The sequence below is a fragment of the Rattus norvegicus genome, chromosome 12, assembly GCF_036323735.1.
Source record: "Rattus norvegicus strain BN/NHsdMcwi chromosome 12, GRCr8, whole genome shotgun sequence".
Lineage (NCBI taxonomy): Eukaryota > Metazoa > Chordata > Mammalia > Rodentia > Muridae > Rattus > Rattus norvegicus.
The window spans coordinates 5,149,568-5,168,064 of record NC_086030.1 but is presented as its reverse complement, the minus strand read 5'-3'; the positions used below and the strand labels follow the sequence as shown (position 1 = coordinate 5,168,064).

The following is an 18,497-nucleotide window of genomic DNA, read 5'->3' as shown; positions in this document are numbered from 1 at the left end:
CTTGAGACATAAAAATTCTTAAAGAATTAAAATAACATAATTAGGTCAATAATTATACTAAAATTAACTAGCACATAAATACTAAAGCAATTCTCAAAACATACTTTTCCAGGAGTGAAAAATGATTTCATTTCTGGAGGCAGGTAATTTTTGGTGTTACTAAAATTCTGTAAGCAAAGAGAAAAAGCAGTCAGTGGGCTCTAGAATAGCTCCTGTGAGAAACAAAAAGTCAACCGAGTACACAAGAGCTTTTACTTTAATTAAGTTCATATTTATTTAAACTAATTAGTTCAAACATGAAATTCAGGCAGTGGTTCTAATAAGAGTAACCTCATAGCAATTCCCATATCAATGTGCCAGACAGCACCCATCCCTGCACAGCACTCAAGAGAGGAAGCCACACAGACCCTTGCTGTGCTGCTCATATCAAAGCAAGTTGTGTAAAAAAGAGACAAGCCCTTTAATAACTAGGTAAACCCACGAGGTCATGTTAATCTAGATGTGCTGCCAAGACCGTAATTGGTAGACTGTTCTCAACACAGAGATGATGATGATGCCTTCCACATTGTTATTCAATGAGCCCAGGGACGAGCTGCGTATGCGACATCGTATAGGGTATGGCTTATGACTCTCCTTGTATGCCTCTCAGAGCTTTGGGCCTATCCCAGTGTCCGTGCTCTGTTTTCCACACCACCTGATCAAGGGCTTGCAGGTTCAGATGCTACAGCAGCCTTCTGACTCTCATTCTGAATCAAAGGGCATTAACTCAAAATGTCTGGGTAAACCCTGCTTGTGCTCTTAGCACAGCTTTAGACTTTGAAACAAACTCTGGATCTTCCTAATCAGTGTCTAACCCTTCCAAGCCTCCACACTCTGGCTCACATCTGGTCCACAGTCACCTTTCTGAGCCTGGTACCCTTTCCTGCGGTTCGAGCAGCTCTTACTACTGACTTATCTTCCCACAGCCCAGTGCCGAGCACACACTCCATGTCAACTCCGGAATTACCTTGTCAGGCTGGGTGAAAAACCGAGCAGGCAACACTGGGTCTTTTGGGGACTCCAGACTGTATGTGGTGCTCTTTGACATGATGATGTTCATGGCTACATCACACACGGTGTACAATTTCTGCAATGGTAGGTTTTAGTTAGTTATTAAGACTGGCATCTTAGACTCAGGTGTAATTCTAGAGCATGGATTTAGGCTAAGAGTAAACTAATGAAAGAAAACTTCTAGATAAATATCGTAGCTTATATGAGTACAAGATCAGTGTGATTCAGTACTAGAATTACTACTAAATCAACACTAGTTTTGGTATAATAATTCTGTACCAGCAATCTCAATTATCTGTAATAGAAAAATGTTTGTAAAACATGAAAGTATATTCTATACTTAAAACATTTAAATCAGTATGACATCAAAATTACTTATCATGAATTACATACTTCATTCATTTTTGTATCATCTGGTCCTTGAGCATCTTTTGTCTGTTTAATATTTTCTACCATCTTTCTGATAAATGCATGGCTGTTGTTTTCATTTTTAGCCATCAATATCTCCAGAACAAACCAAAGGCATCTAAGAACACAAGAACAAAGAAGACACCCGGAAAAATCTTGTTAAATACTGATTCAATGATTCTCAATACTAATATCTAGATTCTGATTCCAGCAGAGGAAGACATTTAACAGAAGCAGCTACAGGTCAAAATGAACAGCGGGAGAAGCCCTCGTTACACACATGACAGCAGGCCTAGTGACACACATGGACAGCAGGCCAAACATGCAGAGAAGCTCAGATTCTCAGCAAATTTTCTGCATGAGAAAGGTTGAAAGGAAACACAAGATGGGAAGAACAAAACAATTCAAACTTCATTCTGTGACAAGTAAAAAGACCGGCCATAAAACAATGCAAGGGGGCAACTGAGGTGTCCTGAGAGGACATCTTCAAAAGAGCACAGCGCCCAAGCCAGAGTTAACCTGAGGACAAAAGGCATGGCGACACCTCACAGGCTTCACTTGCCAAGGGAAGACCTTAACCACTCTGCCCTGTAAGAAAGGCATAGGATACAGCTGCTATAGAAAGGAATAAGACAACAGGAATAAGAAACAGGAAGCAAGAGACTATTCCAGAAGAAAATGCAATGGCTCAGGTTGTGCTCCACAGAATGAAAAAACCAGGGAGTCAAGAAAGGCAAACTCTCAAGTGCGTGCTCTCAGCAGAGAAAAGCAGCCAGAGCCTTTCATTACTGAGATCCACTCTGACACAGAACTGATTTTAGAGATCGGATTCTAATAACAGACATTATGGCAAATAAAAGGGATAATGGATTTTCCCCTTGCCGTGGTAAGTTAAATTTTATTTTCCTGCAAGATTTCAAATAACTAATTATCTCCATGAATCAAGACACAAACCATCATTTTCTCTTACTGGTATATCAACAGTATTCTAAATTAACTGACTCAAAATCTTAATAGTTACCTTTTATAACAACGGAAATAGGGACCACCTCAATTTCTTATTCTAGGAATTATGCTGGTCTCAAAGTGTCTCTCGGTACCATGCCATTCCCTACCCTGTCCCACACAAGACAGTGTCTTTAGAGAACAGCAATGGAGTTAGAACTAGAATACCCCCTGGCTGTGAGTGTGGCCCATTGTGACGAAACTCTTCTGTCGTTACAAAGACACATGCGCTTTCTACCTGAGTGAGAACATTACCAAGTCACCTCATGTGAACACCTACATTTTAGTGGGAAATAAAAGATGAGAACTGCAGAGAAAGTTTGAGTGGGTTACTTCAGTAGAAAAATAACGTCATAGCTGCAGAGAAACAGAACTAAAGTTTAGTAGTTTAAGTCACATTTTGGAAATTGGGCAAGAAATCTAACGTACAGAGATGAAAAAACAAAACAGATGAGAGACTAAAAAAGAATCTTAGCAAAGTGAAACATACAACAACTTTAATTAAAACTAAAGTTACTATCTCATTGTCAGCGGTAAGGAAGTACAAACAATTTCAGAAAACAGGAAAGTGGGATGAGAAAAGTCTTACTCTTTCACATCTTTAAGTTGTTCAATATCCTGCACTTTGACATAGTCGGGGTCATGTGCCAAAAGGTGAATTGTATACGGAACAACATACTCTGGGAGAAGAGACAATAATTTTTCTGAAAAACAAAAAACAAAACAAAAAAAGGAAGAAAAAAAGCAAACAAAAACATCCAGGTTAGAAAGATCAAATTACACGCTCTTCTGTAGACTTCCTACACCCCAGTGATTTACCACAGCATGAAGAGCACACTCAGACACCCTGTGTAAGAGGCGGGGAGCAGTTTACACTGCCTAGGCAGCCAGCATTAGGTGCTGGTCAGCAAGGGCAAATATGATGCAGTTTTCAAGACTGACATGTAAGATCCATAGATCCACTCTTTCTTATGCCGCAAGGACTGTGTTGATATTCTCTGGCAAGCTCTCAGAGTGGGCATGAGAACAGACATAATGGTCAGTTTGTAACAAAAGGACTATCCAAACTAACAGAGCTCCTCTGACAGTGTAAATACAAATAACTCTCAGTTGAAATCCAAGTACTTTTATCTATTGCCCAGAATAGCAAATTGTACGGCAGACAGAGGTCAGAAAGGCACGCAGCAAACTATATTCAGGAAACGGTATGCAAAAGACCTGGATTTGGTCTCCTATTTCCACTTTAGTCAGATGTTCAACCAGGAGCGTAATGTATGCCAATAAGCACCAGTCTGTCTTTGAAGAGCTTCTGTGTAAATAAATGGTTATGAAGAAGCAAATGTGAGAGAAAAAAAAAAAACCAGCAATTTCAAATTATAGTAATATTTAAGCTAAATTATGTCACATACTTATACAGTGCTTACTTCTTTGTATCTATGTAACATAAAAATATATGTGACCATGTAAGTCACCCACTAAAGAATAACGAGATGGAAGATGTGAAGAAAGGACCTGAAATAGCTAGTATGACTGGTGACTCTCCGGGCCGTTCATTATATGCCAAGTGCTTTAGGCACACTATCTTCCAACACATTAACAAGCACAGGGAGAGGATGATTACAGCAACTACACACAAGCGCGCTAAGGCGTGTATTAAGTAACCTGCAGAGGCAGAGGCACAATGTGACTACACAGCCTTGTTCCCAGGTGAGGAGAAAGGGAAACAAGATGGCAGTGGCCAACTGATGCTCATGCGAATCCTCAATGACTCAATGTGGTACACTGTACTTCCCAGCTAGGTCGAGAAGAGAAAGTAATTTCCCGAGCTGAGAACATAGTAGGAAGAGCCAAGTTGCCCAAAACTTCAAGTAACCCTGCACACAAACCACAGGTATGTACAGTGGGAAGTTTAAACATGAGCTGAGCACAAAATACGAATAGCCATTGGTGTTTCAAGGGCACTGTGAGCACTTGAGAACCTACAGGTATTTTGACCAAGAAGGGAGGGAGGGACAGACTGTCTGTTCCAGAAGGGTAACATACAGCAGTGTGGTACAGCACAGTGGGCATTACAGAGTGTCTGTGACACTCCAACTCAAGTGCTAGGAGCGGAGGAGACACCCACGACATCTGGGAGATCTCATGGGACTTGTGATGAATAGAGGGAGACACACACAGAGAACGCTTCTGATCCAACAACTTGAGGGACTGGGAGGGTGACAGGTCACCACAAGTGAAGCAGCATACCTTGGGAGTCAAAGGGAGCCAGGAAAAGCAGGCACATACAACCCACATGAATGTTAGCTACATTTCAGAACAAAGACCCACGACAGACACCTCCAATGTCAGATTGTCTCTATTCATTTAGCCATTTACAAAAGACAATGAGACTTGGACACTCACGCATTTACATAGATTTTTCAATACAAGAAGTGAAAAGTGGCTATTGGAAGACAGAAGTATACACAGGAATAAATGACAGGAGTGTGGTTTACTCCCTAAGACTACAACTGACAGGAGCTGTGAGGCCTCTTCACCAACCGTGCACTCACCACTAACAGCCGCGTGCTGCTTCAGGTACTCCCTCCTCACAGTGATGTTCTTCACCAGGCACTGCCTGGCATGCGCTCTCCGCTCTTTCACCGGGTCTTTGGCACAGAGAGCACAGATGGCCATGTACTCTAGTGGGAGCCGTAAGCGGGAGAGGCCTTTGTGAAGTTTCTGAGCAAACACCTGCCTGACTTGATAGCACTCGTCCTGTGAAGATAAAATGATTCCAGGTGTTGGCTCCAGCAGTAAGAAGTATTACCCTCCGACATGACCAAGTGGATCTGCAACCCCTGAATCCATCTGCAGAACAGCGGCTGCAACTCCACCTCAAGGTGATGGTACTGAACCGAACCTAGTAACCGCCAGTTATGTGTGTCAGACAACATTAAAGATACTCTTAAAACATGAAACTAGTACACCACTCCCAACCTGAGTACGGTTAAAATACTACTAATAAAGTTAGGGCTGGGCATATAGCTCAGCACAGCACTGGCCTCTCAGCCAAAATGTTGGGGTGATCCCTAGAACTTCCAAACACAAATGGAATACGGTGGAAACATGATCTCATTGGTAGCTTTTCATTTAGTAGAAAGATTTTCAATACACAGGCTGGACCGAGGCTCCTGGCAAACATGTAGCAGAAGGCTGCTTTGTCCTGCCTCATTCTCCAGAGACTTGGTGCAGCACCCACCTGTAGGGTGGTGGGGAGTGGGGTGGGGGTGCCTGAGGGCAGCTCTGTCTCGCTGTCTCAGAGGAGAGGGCAGGTGGATGAGGGGAGGGACTCTGAGGAGGGAGATTTTATATATATGTAAAACCTGTCCAATAAATGCACTTTCCTTTTATCACTTTTAAAGAACTATTCAGATTAGAATGCTTAACTGTTGAGGTAAAAGTTTCTAATCATTTCCAGAAAACTCAAACTACTTTTTTAATTGTGGAGGAAAGCAAGTTACTAGTTACCCTGTGCCTTGTTACCTTATGACTTGCTTCACCCAACCACTTCTCTAGCAAACTCTTCCATGTGCTCCGAAGCAGCATAACCTGTGTCCTACACTAGTCTAAGCTCTGCACATCTTTTACCACAGTTGTAAAGTGGTTTAGATGTCTGCCTTGTTTATTTGCTGGCTCCTCGGACAGGAACAATGTCTCTGTGCACCCTCATATCACAGACTAGCACAGTGGATTGGAATTTTTTCTAAGCTAAAGGCAACAGCTACAGTCCATGTCTCTGACATACAGACACCTTCATGATTACACCCTCTCAACTTGTGTGTTCTCTTTGACTGCACGAGTACATCACTGCTTCTGTCTGGAGTGCCTGGCGAAGTCATATACATGTCTTGCACTTACCTTCACCATTTCTTTGCAATGCAGGGATTAGACCTAGCATCCTAAACACTGTCAGACTAGAGCTCTACACGAACTGGGCTCTACCCTAGCACTGGGTGTTTCCTGGGCTTTGTTTTTCAAAGTCTTATTTTTATATGCATGCATGTTTTGCAGAAAGGTTTGTAATGTGTACATGTGGGTACTTGTGCCCGTGAAGTCCAAAAGAGGTTGTAAGAACCCCTGGAACTGGGCTGGGGATTTGGCTCAGTGGCAGAGCGCTTGCCTAGGAAGTGCAAGGCCTTGGGTTCGGTCCCCAGCTCCGAAAAAAAGAACCAAAAAAAAAAAAAAAAAAAAAAAAAAAAAAAGAACCCCTGGAACTGGAGGTCCAGACAGCTGTGGGTGCTGGGAACCAAACATAGACAGGTCGTCTAGAAAAGCAGTCAGTACTCCTGATGGGTGAGCCATCTTGCCAGCCCCAGGATTTGTTTTTAGTTTTCTTGACCCAGGGGCACACTGCTCTACGCCATAGCCTCCTCAATGCTGAGATTCTGGGCAGGAACCACTGCGCCTAGTTAATGCAGTCAGAGTGGAGCTGTATCACATGCTCACCTTTAAAGCTCTCATTGGATGTACTCCCTTTCATTCAACTGCAGCACTCCTACCACTTTTAAGAAAACTTTCAAGTGTTCAGAGAAAATCAGTCCTTCTATTGACACACTCAATAAAATTACCCTTTATCCGTGTTAATGAGAATCAAATATATACATCTGTCAGTAAAATAACCAATTTACTATAAAAAGGCCAATTTAAAACCTTGTACCAAAGTCAACTTACTATAAACATATTCGTCAGTGAGTAGACCATTCTTTAAATGCTATTAGCTCAGACATCCCATCCTCCCACCTTCCTACACACACTCCTAAGACACAGCCCTTCACAACGGTTTTGCCCTGTTAACAGTTCAGCATTTAAAAGCCCAGTGCACACTTGTTATGAAGCCAGCCTGCAGAACCACTTCAGAACCAAGAGCCTTCATTCAGTTGTTAGTGCTGGAGAGCGATCGCCTCAGACACGGAGCTAACAATTAACTCCAGAAAGGCCACACTGTGAATGTTGGGGGCGCGTCAAGAGTTTCAATTAGGTTTTCACAAGCTTTAAGAAGATGGATACCCTAACATAAAAATCTTTTTTTTTTTTTTTTGGTTCTTTTTTTTCGGAGCTGGGGACCAAACCCAGGGCCTTGCGCTTCCTAGGTAAGCGCTCTACCACTGAGCTAAATCCCCAGTCCCTAAAAATCTTAAAAAAGGAATAGCAATATAGTCTCACCAAAAAGAAGCTCTCATGAAGGCGAACACTTGATACATATGGCTATGGTTATAAAATAATTAGCTAAATATAAGAAAAAAAAAATCACAAAGTTTTTAGACCCCCTTCGTCAGAGCAGATCTCATCCCTACTATGAACTTGATTTCTGACTTCACTAGACTAAGACCTCTGAACACAAACTGTCCTTAAAAATTCGTGGAGCACCTCAGAAGCAGTTGGGTTAGTCTGTGCCCCTCACTCAACACTTTCTGTGTTCTCTGTTCTGAGAGGCTGTTAGCTTTCAGGGACTGCAGCCCTGATTCATTCAGCTTTGTATTCCTAGGACCTAGAACGAATAGAGCTCAGAATAACAGAGTACATAAGCACGTATTAAATGTGCTGTCATATTATTCAATCTCTACTCCTTCACACTTACTGTCTGTTCATTATACAACAATTCCACTTTTAAAGAGCTTCAACTCAAGAACAAAAACAAGTCTCAAGTACAAAGGGTGAAAGCACGAGGCTGAGAGCACTGTATGAAGCAAAGACAAAATCCAAGGGATCCCACCAGGAAAACCAGAGCAGTTGTTGTGGTTTGCCCTGGAGTTATCTGTATTTTGATGCTAATTCCACTGCCCCAAGGACAGCTGCCCTGTCACTACTCAGGAATCAGGTGACTTCACCAGAACCCCCTCTCCATTGAATTTGTAAAGTACAGGTGGGGGGGGAGGGATACAGGATAGAAGGAGGCTTGTCATTGGAGGAGAAGGAAGGATGGGCGGGAGAGAAGTTTGAAGGAAGAGGAGGAGACGGAAAGAGACAGAGAGGAGATGGAGAGAGGGGAGAAGCCATGGCAGGTGATGTTAAGATTCTGCTCTGTGTATTTACAGGTTGTTATCAATGTTCCTAAGGGATGGATAGTACCGGGCTTTGTATGTTTAAGTGGGCAATTATATCTTACCAATTGGATCTAAGATTATTGTGTTGTGTGGTCTTTTATGTGAGGGTTTGAGTGTAAGAAAGTGTGCGGCTGGGATGTGTTTCCACCAAGATATCTAGCAGATAATCTTGGGGCACAGAGGTGTAGACCCAGCGGGGTAAAAGACAACTAAAACTTCTTTTATTTTTATATTTTTACAACAACAGATGGCGAGCCAAGGTGATGGGCAAGAATCCACTAGTAATCCTGAGAGTTGAAAGTTTTTATTTTCTAAGTAAGAGGAGGCCGGCGCCATGTTAAGTCATGTGATATCTTGTGGGAAAGATCGCATCTGAACCCTCACTGCCACACAGGGTTAAATGCAGATATCTGGAGATTGGAGGAGGAGACAAAGCCAGAGGAGTAGACAGAGTGATCAGTTTCCCGGACTGAAGTAGGTGACTCCAGAGCAAGGGTTCTCGACATTTCCTAGAACCTCTACGGACGGTCCCAATGCTGTGGTGACTCCAGCCATAAAACTATTTTCACTGCTACTTTGTAACTGTAATTTTGCTATTCTTAGGAGTTGTAATGTAAATATCTGTGTTTTCCAATGGTCTTATGTGACCCCCAAGGGGGTTGTGACCCACAGATTGAGAACTGCTGCTGTAGGTACTCTACTGAACAGATGTTAAAGTGTGTGTTTAAATCCAAACAACAGAGCAGCTTAGCAATCAGGTTATAAAAAGTGTTGTTTTTCTTTCAAACACCTATGGTTCTTTTGCTCTTAAATGTGGTGACCAGGAGACTAACATGATGAGAACTGTGGTTAAGGAGATCTATCCATTAACAGGCAAGGTCTCCCACAGTCTCAGTGAGAGTCCCAGATGCGTACAGCAGAGGACAGTGACTGCACACCACAGGGGAGCTCTGAGAGTCAAGGCTTCTGCAACGAGCAGAAAAATGTACCAGGAGACAAGCTTGAAGCACGCCTTTAGGTTGGTATGTGTTTACGCAGTTTCACTGTCTACCCCATGTCTTAAAAAAGAAAAACCCAAGAACATAGCTTTATAAAATGTTGTGAGCAGTTGCTCTCCTCATCATATTCCATATTTAGGAATTTGTAATTCTGAAATCAACACCTGCAGCAATGATAGCCATTTGCGAACAGATGCACGGCTCGAAGCCCAGGAGGAGCTGTTGTGTTCACCCCTAGGGAGAAGCCTGGCCTTCATCTCCTTGGTCTACGTTACATAGCACTGCTCCTGTTGGTGACTGAAATTTAAATGGATCCCAACAAGTGATAAGCACAAGCAAACCCGAAACCTTCCAGAGAGAGGAGCAGCTGCAGTCAAGGCGCACTGAGGAATGAGTACTAGAGCCATGGCCCAGTCGGTGTTAATCAGAGCTACGCATATACAGAAGGTGTTCCTAAGCAGACACAGAACACAAGGCTGAGCGCTGAGCCGTTGATGGAAGCTGGTGACTGGCGTCTTAAGTCGGTGCCCTATACGTCCTTGTAGAGCAATGGTTCAGCCAGCGTAAGGCTCGTAAGTGCTTACAGGAGGTTTACAGACCAGCACGACTTACTCACACACACTGTGCTGTATGTCAGTTTTAGACCTTTGCAGTGTTTCTTATGAAAGAAAACAAACATTCAAGGCTTTGATGGTGCCGAGCAATTTCCTTCCTAAAGGCCAAGGGCATCCCTGCTGGCCACGGTCCTTACATTGATGGCCAGTGCGCACAGCTGGTACTGCTCCAGTGTGATGATCTCGTGGTAACAGGGCTCTTGCGCCAGCTTCACAATAGCACTCCCAGCAGCAAGTCTCAGGCGGGACATGTCCGGTTTACTGAGAGAGAAGCAGAAACAATGTAAGCAAGACTTCAACCTGTCTGGAGAAAAGAAAAGTATTCCTAACTTCATACATCTAGTATAAAATAATCCTCTGTAAGAAGAAAGCAGAAAGCCCTACGGTGAACACTGTTCATCTCCTCAGAATGTGTGCTCTGAAACCCCAAGCCAAGAAGTCATTCCAAGGGATGGCTTTCTGGAAGGTGAGGATGTCAAGCAGACAGAGCCCTCAAGAATGGGGCTAGTGGATTTATAAAGAGGCTGAGTCGGGGAAGAGCCTGCTTGTACTTTCTGTGTCCATATGAGGGCACAGCAGTGAGACAATCAGTCTACACACAGCACAGAGCCATTTACCCTTAAATATGTCGGTGTTAGCTACTGCTAAAGCCATTCTGTTAATTTTCTCATCCTATACATCCTAACTTAAGTGGCACTAGAAGACATCTACCTGTATGTTGATTTGCCTAGAAGTATAGATTTCTGAGTACGTGGCGCTTACTTACGGATCGGCAATGAATGTCTCTACTTGCTAACGTGTCTCTCACAACTACTGAGGTAAACATGGAAGAGGAAAGGAAGTGGGTGTAGTAGCTAAATTACCACCGAAGGCACACAGAAGTAAAAGAGCTCACAATAAAAGCAGCTGATAAGCGGGAGATGTGCATTTGAATGTAGTCTGCCAATGTTCTCAGCTTCAAAAGTATAGTCAGGGATAATTAATATAATAATTAATATAAATGAATTCATACAAAAGCAAAGGAGTTAATAAACTGAGGCAAGATGTATTAATGCTGAAAATTTTCTCTGCCAGGCTGAGATGAGCAGTACAAATTTATCTCAAATACAGTACGAAGCTTAAATCACAGTGTGCTTCCTACAGATATGCAACTCCTAGACATAGACATGTCTAAATTATTGAGGGAGAACAACAAATTAGACTAAAAATGGTAAGCACGTGAACTGTCTATAGAATGCACAGGGTAAGTTTTATTTTTATTACTTCGCTTAAGAAATACATGCTGTTAAATGCTAGGCACGGGGGACACTATGAATAAAGGACAGACTGGGGTGGGGTGGTGGCTCCGTGTTAATAGCATTTTCCTAGCATTTGAAGTCCTAGCCCTGATGGCCGCACTATCAGATGGGGAGGGGAGAGGGTGCTGGAAGACGAGAATGAAGATGGAAAGGTGGTCTCATTACAGCACTTAGATGCACTAACAAGGAAAGTTCTTCTCCAACTTAGACTGCTGAGCAGTGCCTCTAACAGCATTAACAACACACGCACACTTCAGCTAACGCCGAGAAAAGAATCCTTACTGTCACCCACATTCCTGTTGCTACGTAATGCCATCAACATGTCGAGCATCCTAACATGTTAGCTAACATGTAACAGTGGCACGATAGGAGTGTGGGACACTGAGAAGCTGAAGTGACTCGGTAAAGGTCACCTAACTAGAAAGCACTAGGAGCCAGGGTTTGAATCTGCCTGGAGTATGTAGTTTCGGGATCTAAATTTCAATCATAGTACAGTCAGTTAACCCCTAACAAAATCAATGCTTCAGTCCCTCACAGAAAAATGACGTCATTTTTGCATGGATTCTGAACAATCTCCCCACACACTTCATTCCTCAGATGACCAACAGTGGCGAGGCTACGTGGTGCAGGAAAGGGTAAGGGAAGTCTCTGCATTCTCAGTACAGAGGAAGTAATCGCTTTCTGCCTTATTTCAGATCCCTAGGTAGTTGAGTCCATAGATGTGAACTTACAGATGAACCAGAAGCACTAAATTATGTTTCATCATGCAAATAAAAGTTGTGTTTTAAATGACATGCACTAAGAACATTTATACATTCTTTTGTTTATTCTAAAAACAGATCCAACAGCTTGTTCTTCCCTTGAGACACTAGCATGACCTTCCAACAGTAGTTGGAGATCTCTGCACTGACTGCTGTACACAAACTGTGACACCAGAGCCCATCCTTTAAAATACTCAGTGTCTACACAGCACAACTGTCAGACGCCTGACTGCTATTTTCTCATAACCACCATGAAAAATCATATTACAATAAAAACACATGAATACCTCCAAACTAATCATCTTTTGGAAAATAAAGTCTAACATACAACAGTTACACCAAGGTTGAAATGCTACACAACCCAAATGACCGGAAACAGTAATCCATACCTAATTTTCCCTTGTTCTGTCAAGTCCCCATCACTATGCAGTATCGTAGTTAGTAATCTGAGGGTGGAAGTTCCTGATTTACTGTGATTATTTTTCATTCCGAGCAGCCAGCGAACCATCATCTTAATAGCCTGAATCTATTTAAAAGACAAGTTGACCAAAACAACATTGTTATGTTTAAACAATTTCCACATCAACCGTAAGAACTAAAATAATGTTTCTTAAGATAAGACAAAATACATTATTACTCTTTTTATATACAGGAAGATAACACAGTGTTTTAGGTTAGAGTTGTTTCAACCTCCAGGTATGAGGTAGACAAACAAAACAAAACAAAACCCAAACCCTGTTTACTGAAGATGAGTTCTTTAGTTGCTTAACTCTAATGTTTCCCAAGCATGTTCCCCGTCCTTTGGGACCTAGAATTGAATCATGCTAACGTTCATAACCACAAAAGGTCCCCAACTGCGCACGGTAGTCAGCATTTTCTACCTAAGGATGGATATCGTCTTTGTAGATTTTATGCTGCTACAGCACGTGCGCACTTCTGCGCTCACTACAGGCTTTGACACACTGTGCTTTTGTTTTGTAATTCATCTCAGGCAGCAATAACTGAGCATGAATGGTGCTGGCTCTCGCTAATTCCAGACCTTCCTTTCCTGAGTGCCCGGTGAGCGCACATTCAGTATAAATGGCCTCAAGATCATCCATCTAGTGCTGCCTCTACAACAGAAGGCTGCTGCTTAAGACGATGCCAAGACCCAGGTGCAAGCAGGAGCATCCCATGATGGACTCCAGGAGCAAAGGGCTGCTCTATGAGTGCAGACTCCAGGATCGAAGGCTGTACACTATGCAACTGTAACCGAGCATATGGAGTATAACGAATACATACTATGAGAAGGAGAGCGGGGCACACAGTGTGGGAGAGAGCCCAGAAGGCAGGTAGAAACTCTAAGGAAAAAATGTCAACATTCTATATATTTGCTCCTAATCTTCAAATACTGACAAACACACCGAAATGAAGTTGGCACATACCACATGAGTGTAACAAATCAATGCTCTGTACTTCAGTGACAAGTAATTCCTTATATGTAACTATTAAACATTTTTAAATAAACTATCAAGGAAAAGCTCATTCTGAAAACTGGATTAGCATTACAACTAAACAAGAGTATATCATGGAGAAGAGCAGCATTCACTTGTCATTAAAAGGCCAATTTCGAAGAAGCAGACATCTAGAAGCAGCTTTCGAGTCGTTCCCCCTCAGCCTAGCTTACACGCTGCTTTTCACAAGCCCTGGGCTGCACACCACTGCCCCAGACTCTCGCACTCCACTTTAACAGCCACCCGCGTCTATTACTTGATAGACAGATGTACGCGTAGCACTCACTTTGACCATTGTCTCAGGGGAGACTTCTTCATCAGGAACCCAAAGCTTAGTTGTCTTTTTTCCTGGAAGCTACGCAAAAGATGAAAACATTAAACTAAGAAGCACGAATTCTCACGGCCAACTAAGATTTACTGAACAAACAAAATGTATACCTTCTTAATAACAACATTCAGTATTTATGATTCATTAACCCCATTTAGGAAATGTCCCTGAAAGAAGTAGTCCCAGCAGTACCAGCTGGAACATTGGACTTCGTCTGCAGGTGTGGGCTATGACTGACGTTTACTACAGAGTCTGTTTGCAGACCGTTCTAAGAGGTTGATGACTCAATTAACTCAGGCTGCTAAGCAAAGACAAGGCTAAAACCCTGGCACTAACAAGTTAGTGTGCAGCTGTGTGTGAACTGTGTCATCTTCAGTGTCTACCCTCCACGGGAAGTGAAGTGCACTCATTTAGCTGGGCCGGCTGGACAGCAAGCTCCAGGGTCTACCCGCGTCCACGTAGGCAGTTTTGGGACTGCAAGCACGAGCCACATGCCTGACTGTTACGTGTGGTTGTCTCACTCTGCTCTCCAGGCTGCGTAGCAAGTGCTCTCTTAGCTATCTCACCAGCCCAAAGAAACGCAGTTTTGTCTTTTAAAAAAGACAAAAGATATTCTAAAAAATCTTAGTCAGGCTTTGTGGTACAAGTCTATAATTGAGCTACTCAGAAGACTGAGACAGGAGGATTACAAGACCTGGCAGGCTATAGTATTTGTCTCCTTCCCAAAAAGTCTCCCACTTAATCAAAATCTTGTGTCCTTATATAACTTAATTGCATGAAACTGAAGTAGCCTCAACTGAGTGTTATTTTCTACCTCCCAAAGGGTCTACTTCAGATCGAATGCCCTGAAATGAAAGCAACCATTAGGCACTGCGCCTCTCTTTAATCTAAACTGTGGAACACACGCCGGGAAGAGTCTAAGTACAGCTCACCCGATCGTTCATGAGAAGGTCCTTCACAATGAAAGTTGCTACCAAGGACTTGAGTGGGGCAGCGAACTGATCAGGCGCGAGCAGAGCGATGTGACCAATGGTGACCAGCGGGGTGATCAGGTGCTCCAGGTTGCTGGGGTCCAGGCTTTTATGCAGAGGCTGGAGGTGAGGCAAAGGAAATATATTTACCCTCTGTACCACAACAATACTGCTTGTGCACCTCATCTTCCAATTCTAGACACTGCAAGTGCAACGCAAGCTTGAGTGTAGACCAACAGTTCACCAACAGTTGGAGGACATCACATTTAAGTCTTTTCAGTTTTGCCTAACTCCTATTTTAGAAGCAGGTAAGGAAACACTTCAACATCAATCTTATTATGGAGTATATATCGATGACTATGTGTTTGAATGCCAAAGCCTACCAGGGCTCATCAATCTCCACCCTGCGCCTGCTTCCTAAGCAGCAGCCAGATTCTGCCATGCAGCTTCGTCTGCAGTTGCGAGGGAGGCCATGTGCCATCTGGTCATGGAAGGGGAATGAAGATGAGGTAGGACACACTTGCCCACTCTGAGGCAGAGTAAGCACCAAGCCTTCTCCATAGCTCTCTCCCCTTCCCTGACTCAGGTCCAGAGGGCAGGGCTCCAGTAGGCACACAAAGAATCACCAATCAGAAGGTGTCCCTAAGCCTTTTGAATTTTCCGTAGCAAAACAAGTTCTTCCTATGTGTAGTTAACTAAACTTTGGGTGTCTTCAATCATTATAGCATCAAGTACTAAATCCCATAACAAGACTATTTTTCATATGATTTAAGATCAAACCATTAATAAGTATTTTGAAACAACTAAAGAATGTCAAATTTACTTAGAATGATAACTGAACATTGTTTTTAAAGTTTAAAAATAGAATTGGGAGAATGACTGAAATATGCCATCATCAGTGTTAAGGGAGGGAGACACACAGTATGTGCATATTTTATGTCCGTACTTGTGTATCAACTGAGGAATCTCTGGAAAAATGTATTACTGACAACATGGTACCCGTGCAAAGTAAGCAAGCGCCTGGGATGGGGGAGGGCACCTAGCTAACACACCAAGGTTTCATTTTCATGAAAATATGTGATGGCTTTGGAAGCAGGTTCAGGTGACAAGCGCTTAATGCACAAGTATAAAAACTGAGTATGGGCGTCAGCACTGCATAAATCAGGCTGAGGACCGGTGTGACCCAGCGCTGGGGAAGCAGAGGCAGCAGGAGCCCGGGGCTCTCTGGCCAGCTGAGCATGAGCTCCAAGTCCAGCAGGAGATCCTGTTTCAAAAGCAACGTTGCCAAGCAGTTGAGGATGACATGCCATGTCTCTACAAGCAGGACACATGTAAACACACACACAAAGGCATGCATCAAGTACAAACACACAGCAAAGCAAATGTGGGTTCTATGTTCCAACACTAACACAGACGACAACATAAACTATGCTTTCCTGACACACTAGAGCAACATGAGCTTTCACTGAAAGCAAGGTGAGTTGAGCTTCTGCTATTCCTGGTCATTTCCCTCAATACTTCCACTGTGTTTACTCCTGGGTGCTACTCTGCTGCTCACACTATAAACAAACCAGGTTGCATAAATATTTCTACTTACTTTGTTATTGTTATTTGATAATTTCCAATAATATATTAATAAAATTATTTTTGGAATAAGAAAAATAAATGGCCAAATCATGGAATACTAGCAACTGCAAGAAAGCTAACGATCACTAAGAACTATGTTCTCGAAGGCCAGCAAGCCTGCCACATTACAGCAAGAGTACCACAGAGAAAAATCACCATGCCAAGTTATATCAACATTATTCTCAAAATGACTATCATTAAAAAATTAATCAAGGGGTTGGGGATTTAGCTCAGTGGTAGAGCGCTTGCCTAGCAAGCACAAGGCCCTGGGTTCGGTCCCCAGCTCCGAAAAAAAAAGAAAAAAGAAAAAAGAAAAAAAATTAATCAATAAAAACAAAAATATCCTAATAAAGTCATCTTTAAAAATAAAAATAGACATGAGCAAGTGCTCAGAAATTCAAATAAAATACTTGACACATAAAGATGCAGGGTATAACTTACTAGATATCTTAATGTGATACATAAAAATAATGAAATAACTGCTTTGACTTCCATTCAAAGATGTAAATATTATAACAACCATTTTTACGGACTTTTCTGCTAGTTTGTTTTAATAATAACACAGAGGCTATTCTCATAGTCTACAATAAGACACTGTCCAAGGTGAAAGCTATGTAACATGCAGAGGGACAACGGGAGACGCTACAAACACCTACTTTATATTAGCAGTTAGCTTGGCCACTGATCTAACCTATTTACCTTACCAACTGGACTGAGTTACAAACTGTTAACCTTGTAAACTGACAGAGCAATACTATCATTGATTATGAATACATACAATAAGCACTCGGTGAAAAAGCCCCCAAACACAATACATAGGGCAGTGTCAAACAGTATCAGGCCATGTTTGAGTTCTGAACCTGAAGTAGTTGTAAAGCTGTGAACGGCCAGTTTTCCTATTTTAACTACCACTGGTGCTGATTTTACCGAGTCACATCCTGACAGTACACAATATATCATACATCTCCAAATGACAATATTCTGCAAAGTCAGAATTTATTTTGTAAGAAATTAAATTTTTTCATTACCTCAAATATCTGTGCAAACTGGGTCTCTTTACTGGAAAATATGGCATGAATGCAGTGGATGGCGTACTTGGCCTGACGAGGTGGTCCTTTTTTGGATTTGTGATGTAGGACAGGAAGCAAGGCTCTTAAAAAAAAAAGAAAAGCAAAATTTATGTTTATATCCTGAAATTAGTACTGTCTCAACCATGGTCAGAGAAACTTCTGTTTATATAGGAGAACAGTCAATACAGAAATTGGTAACAGGCCATCTTGATCACCCTCCCCAAGGCTCAGTGAGCACTGCAGAAGAGGGGTAAGTGAGGGAGGGTGCTGGGAGGACTCTGTCAAAGAACATCTTCTCCACACATCATGTCTATGCACCCATGAAGCAAGCCACAACAGACATGGCTACCTATACAAGATAACATTCCATCATGGGGCAAAGCGGGTTCTCAGAAGGCCCTACCCATCCAAGCAGCTCCAGGCAGTAAGGAAATGGTTGCCAAGGAAGGGGCATCATTTTCTTCAGTGGTAGAGTCATTGATAAATTGTCCTTCTCAAGTAAACAACTCAACCTATATTCATCAGGAAAGAGGGACCAGATCCAACAAGCTAAGATCAGACTCCAGTCTCAGTGACTTGGGACTATCAATGTGGCCACAGACGGCCCTCCCATGGAAAGGGAAATGACTACAGTGAGCAGGATGGCTCTGGCAGACATCCCCTACTTGTGTAACCTAGGAAGCCATTCTAACATACGTGGGGAAATTTCCCCTCTCTGTTTCTTACTTTACTATACTGTTGATATTTTACTCCATATTTTAAAAGGTTTTTTGACTTTCTATTTTCTGC

The 18,497-nt window shown here is 42.5% G+C and overlaps 1 protein-coding gene across 12 annotated transcripts in view; it reads right to left on the bottom strand.

Moving 5' to 3' along the window:
• Pds5b (PDS5 cohesin associated factor B) overlaps window positions 1-18,497 on the bottom strand; it is a 143,095-nt gene that overhangs the window by 13,144 nt on the left and 111,454 nt on the right. For 11 of the 12 annotated variants that reach the window (XM_039089323.2, XM_039089324.1, XM_063271248.1 and 8 more), the window contains 10 exons: window positions 17,667-17,790; window positions 14,974-15,132; window positions 14,000-14,068; window positions 12,610-12,746; window positions 10,299-10,422; window positions 5,016-5,220; window positions 3,053-3,167; window positions 1,444-1,576; window positions 1,007-1,126; window positions 105-167 (listed from right to left, as the gene is read on the bottom strand). In XM_039089323.2, the coding sequence (XP_038945251.1) occupies window positions 105-167; window positions 1,007-1,126; window positions 1,444-1,576; window positions 3,053-3,167; window positions 5,016-5,220; window positions 10,299-10,422; window positions 12,610-12,746; window positions 14,000-14,068; window positions 14,974-15,132; window positions 17,667-17,790 (1,249 nt within the window). Of the gene's footprint in view, window positions 1-104; window positions 168-1,006; window positions 1,127-1,443; window positions 1,577-3,052; window positions 3,168-5,015; window positions 5,221-10,298; window positions 10,423-12,609; window positions 12,747-13,999; window positions 14,069-14,973; window positions 15,133-17,666; window positions 17,791-18,497 lie in introns of those variants that run through there. The other variant, XR_010056381.1, reaches the window with a different exon arrangement.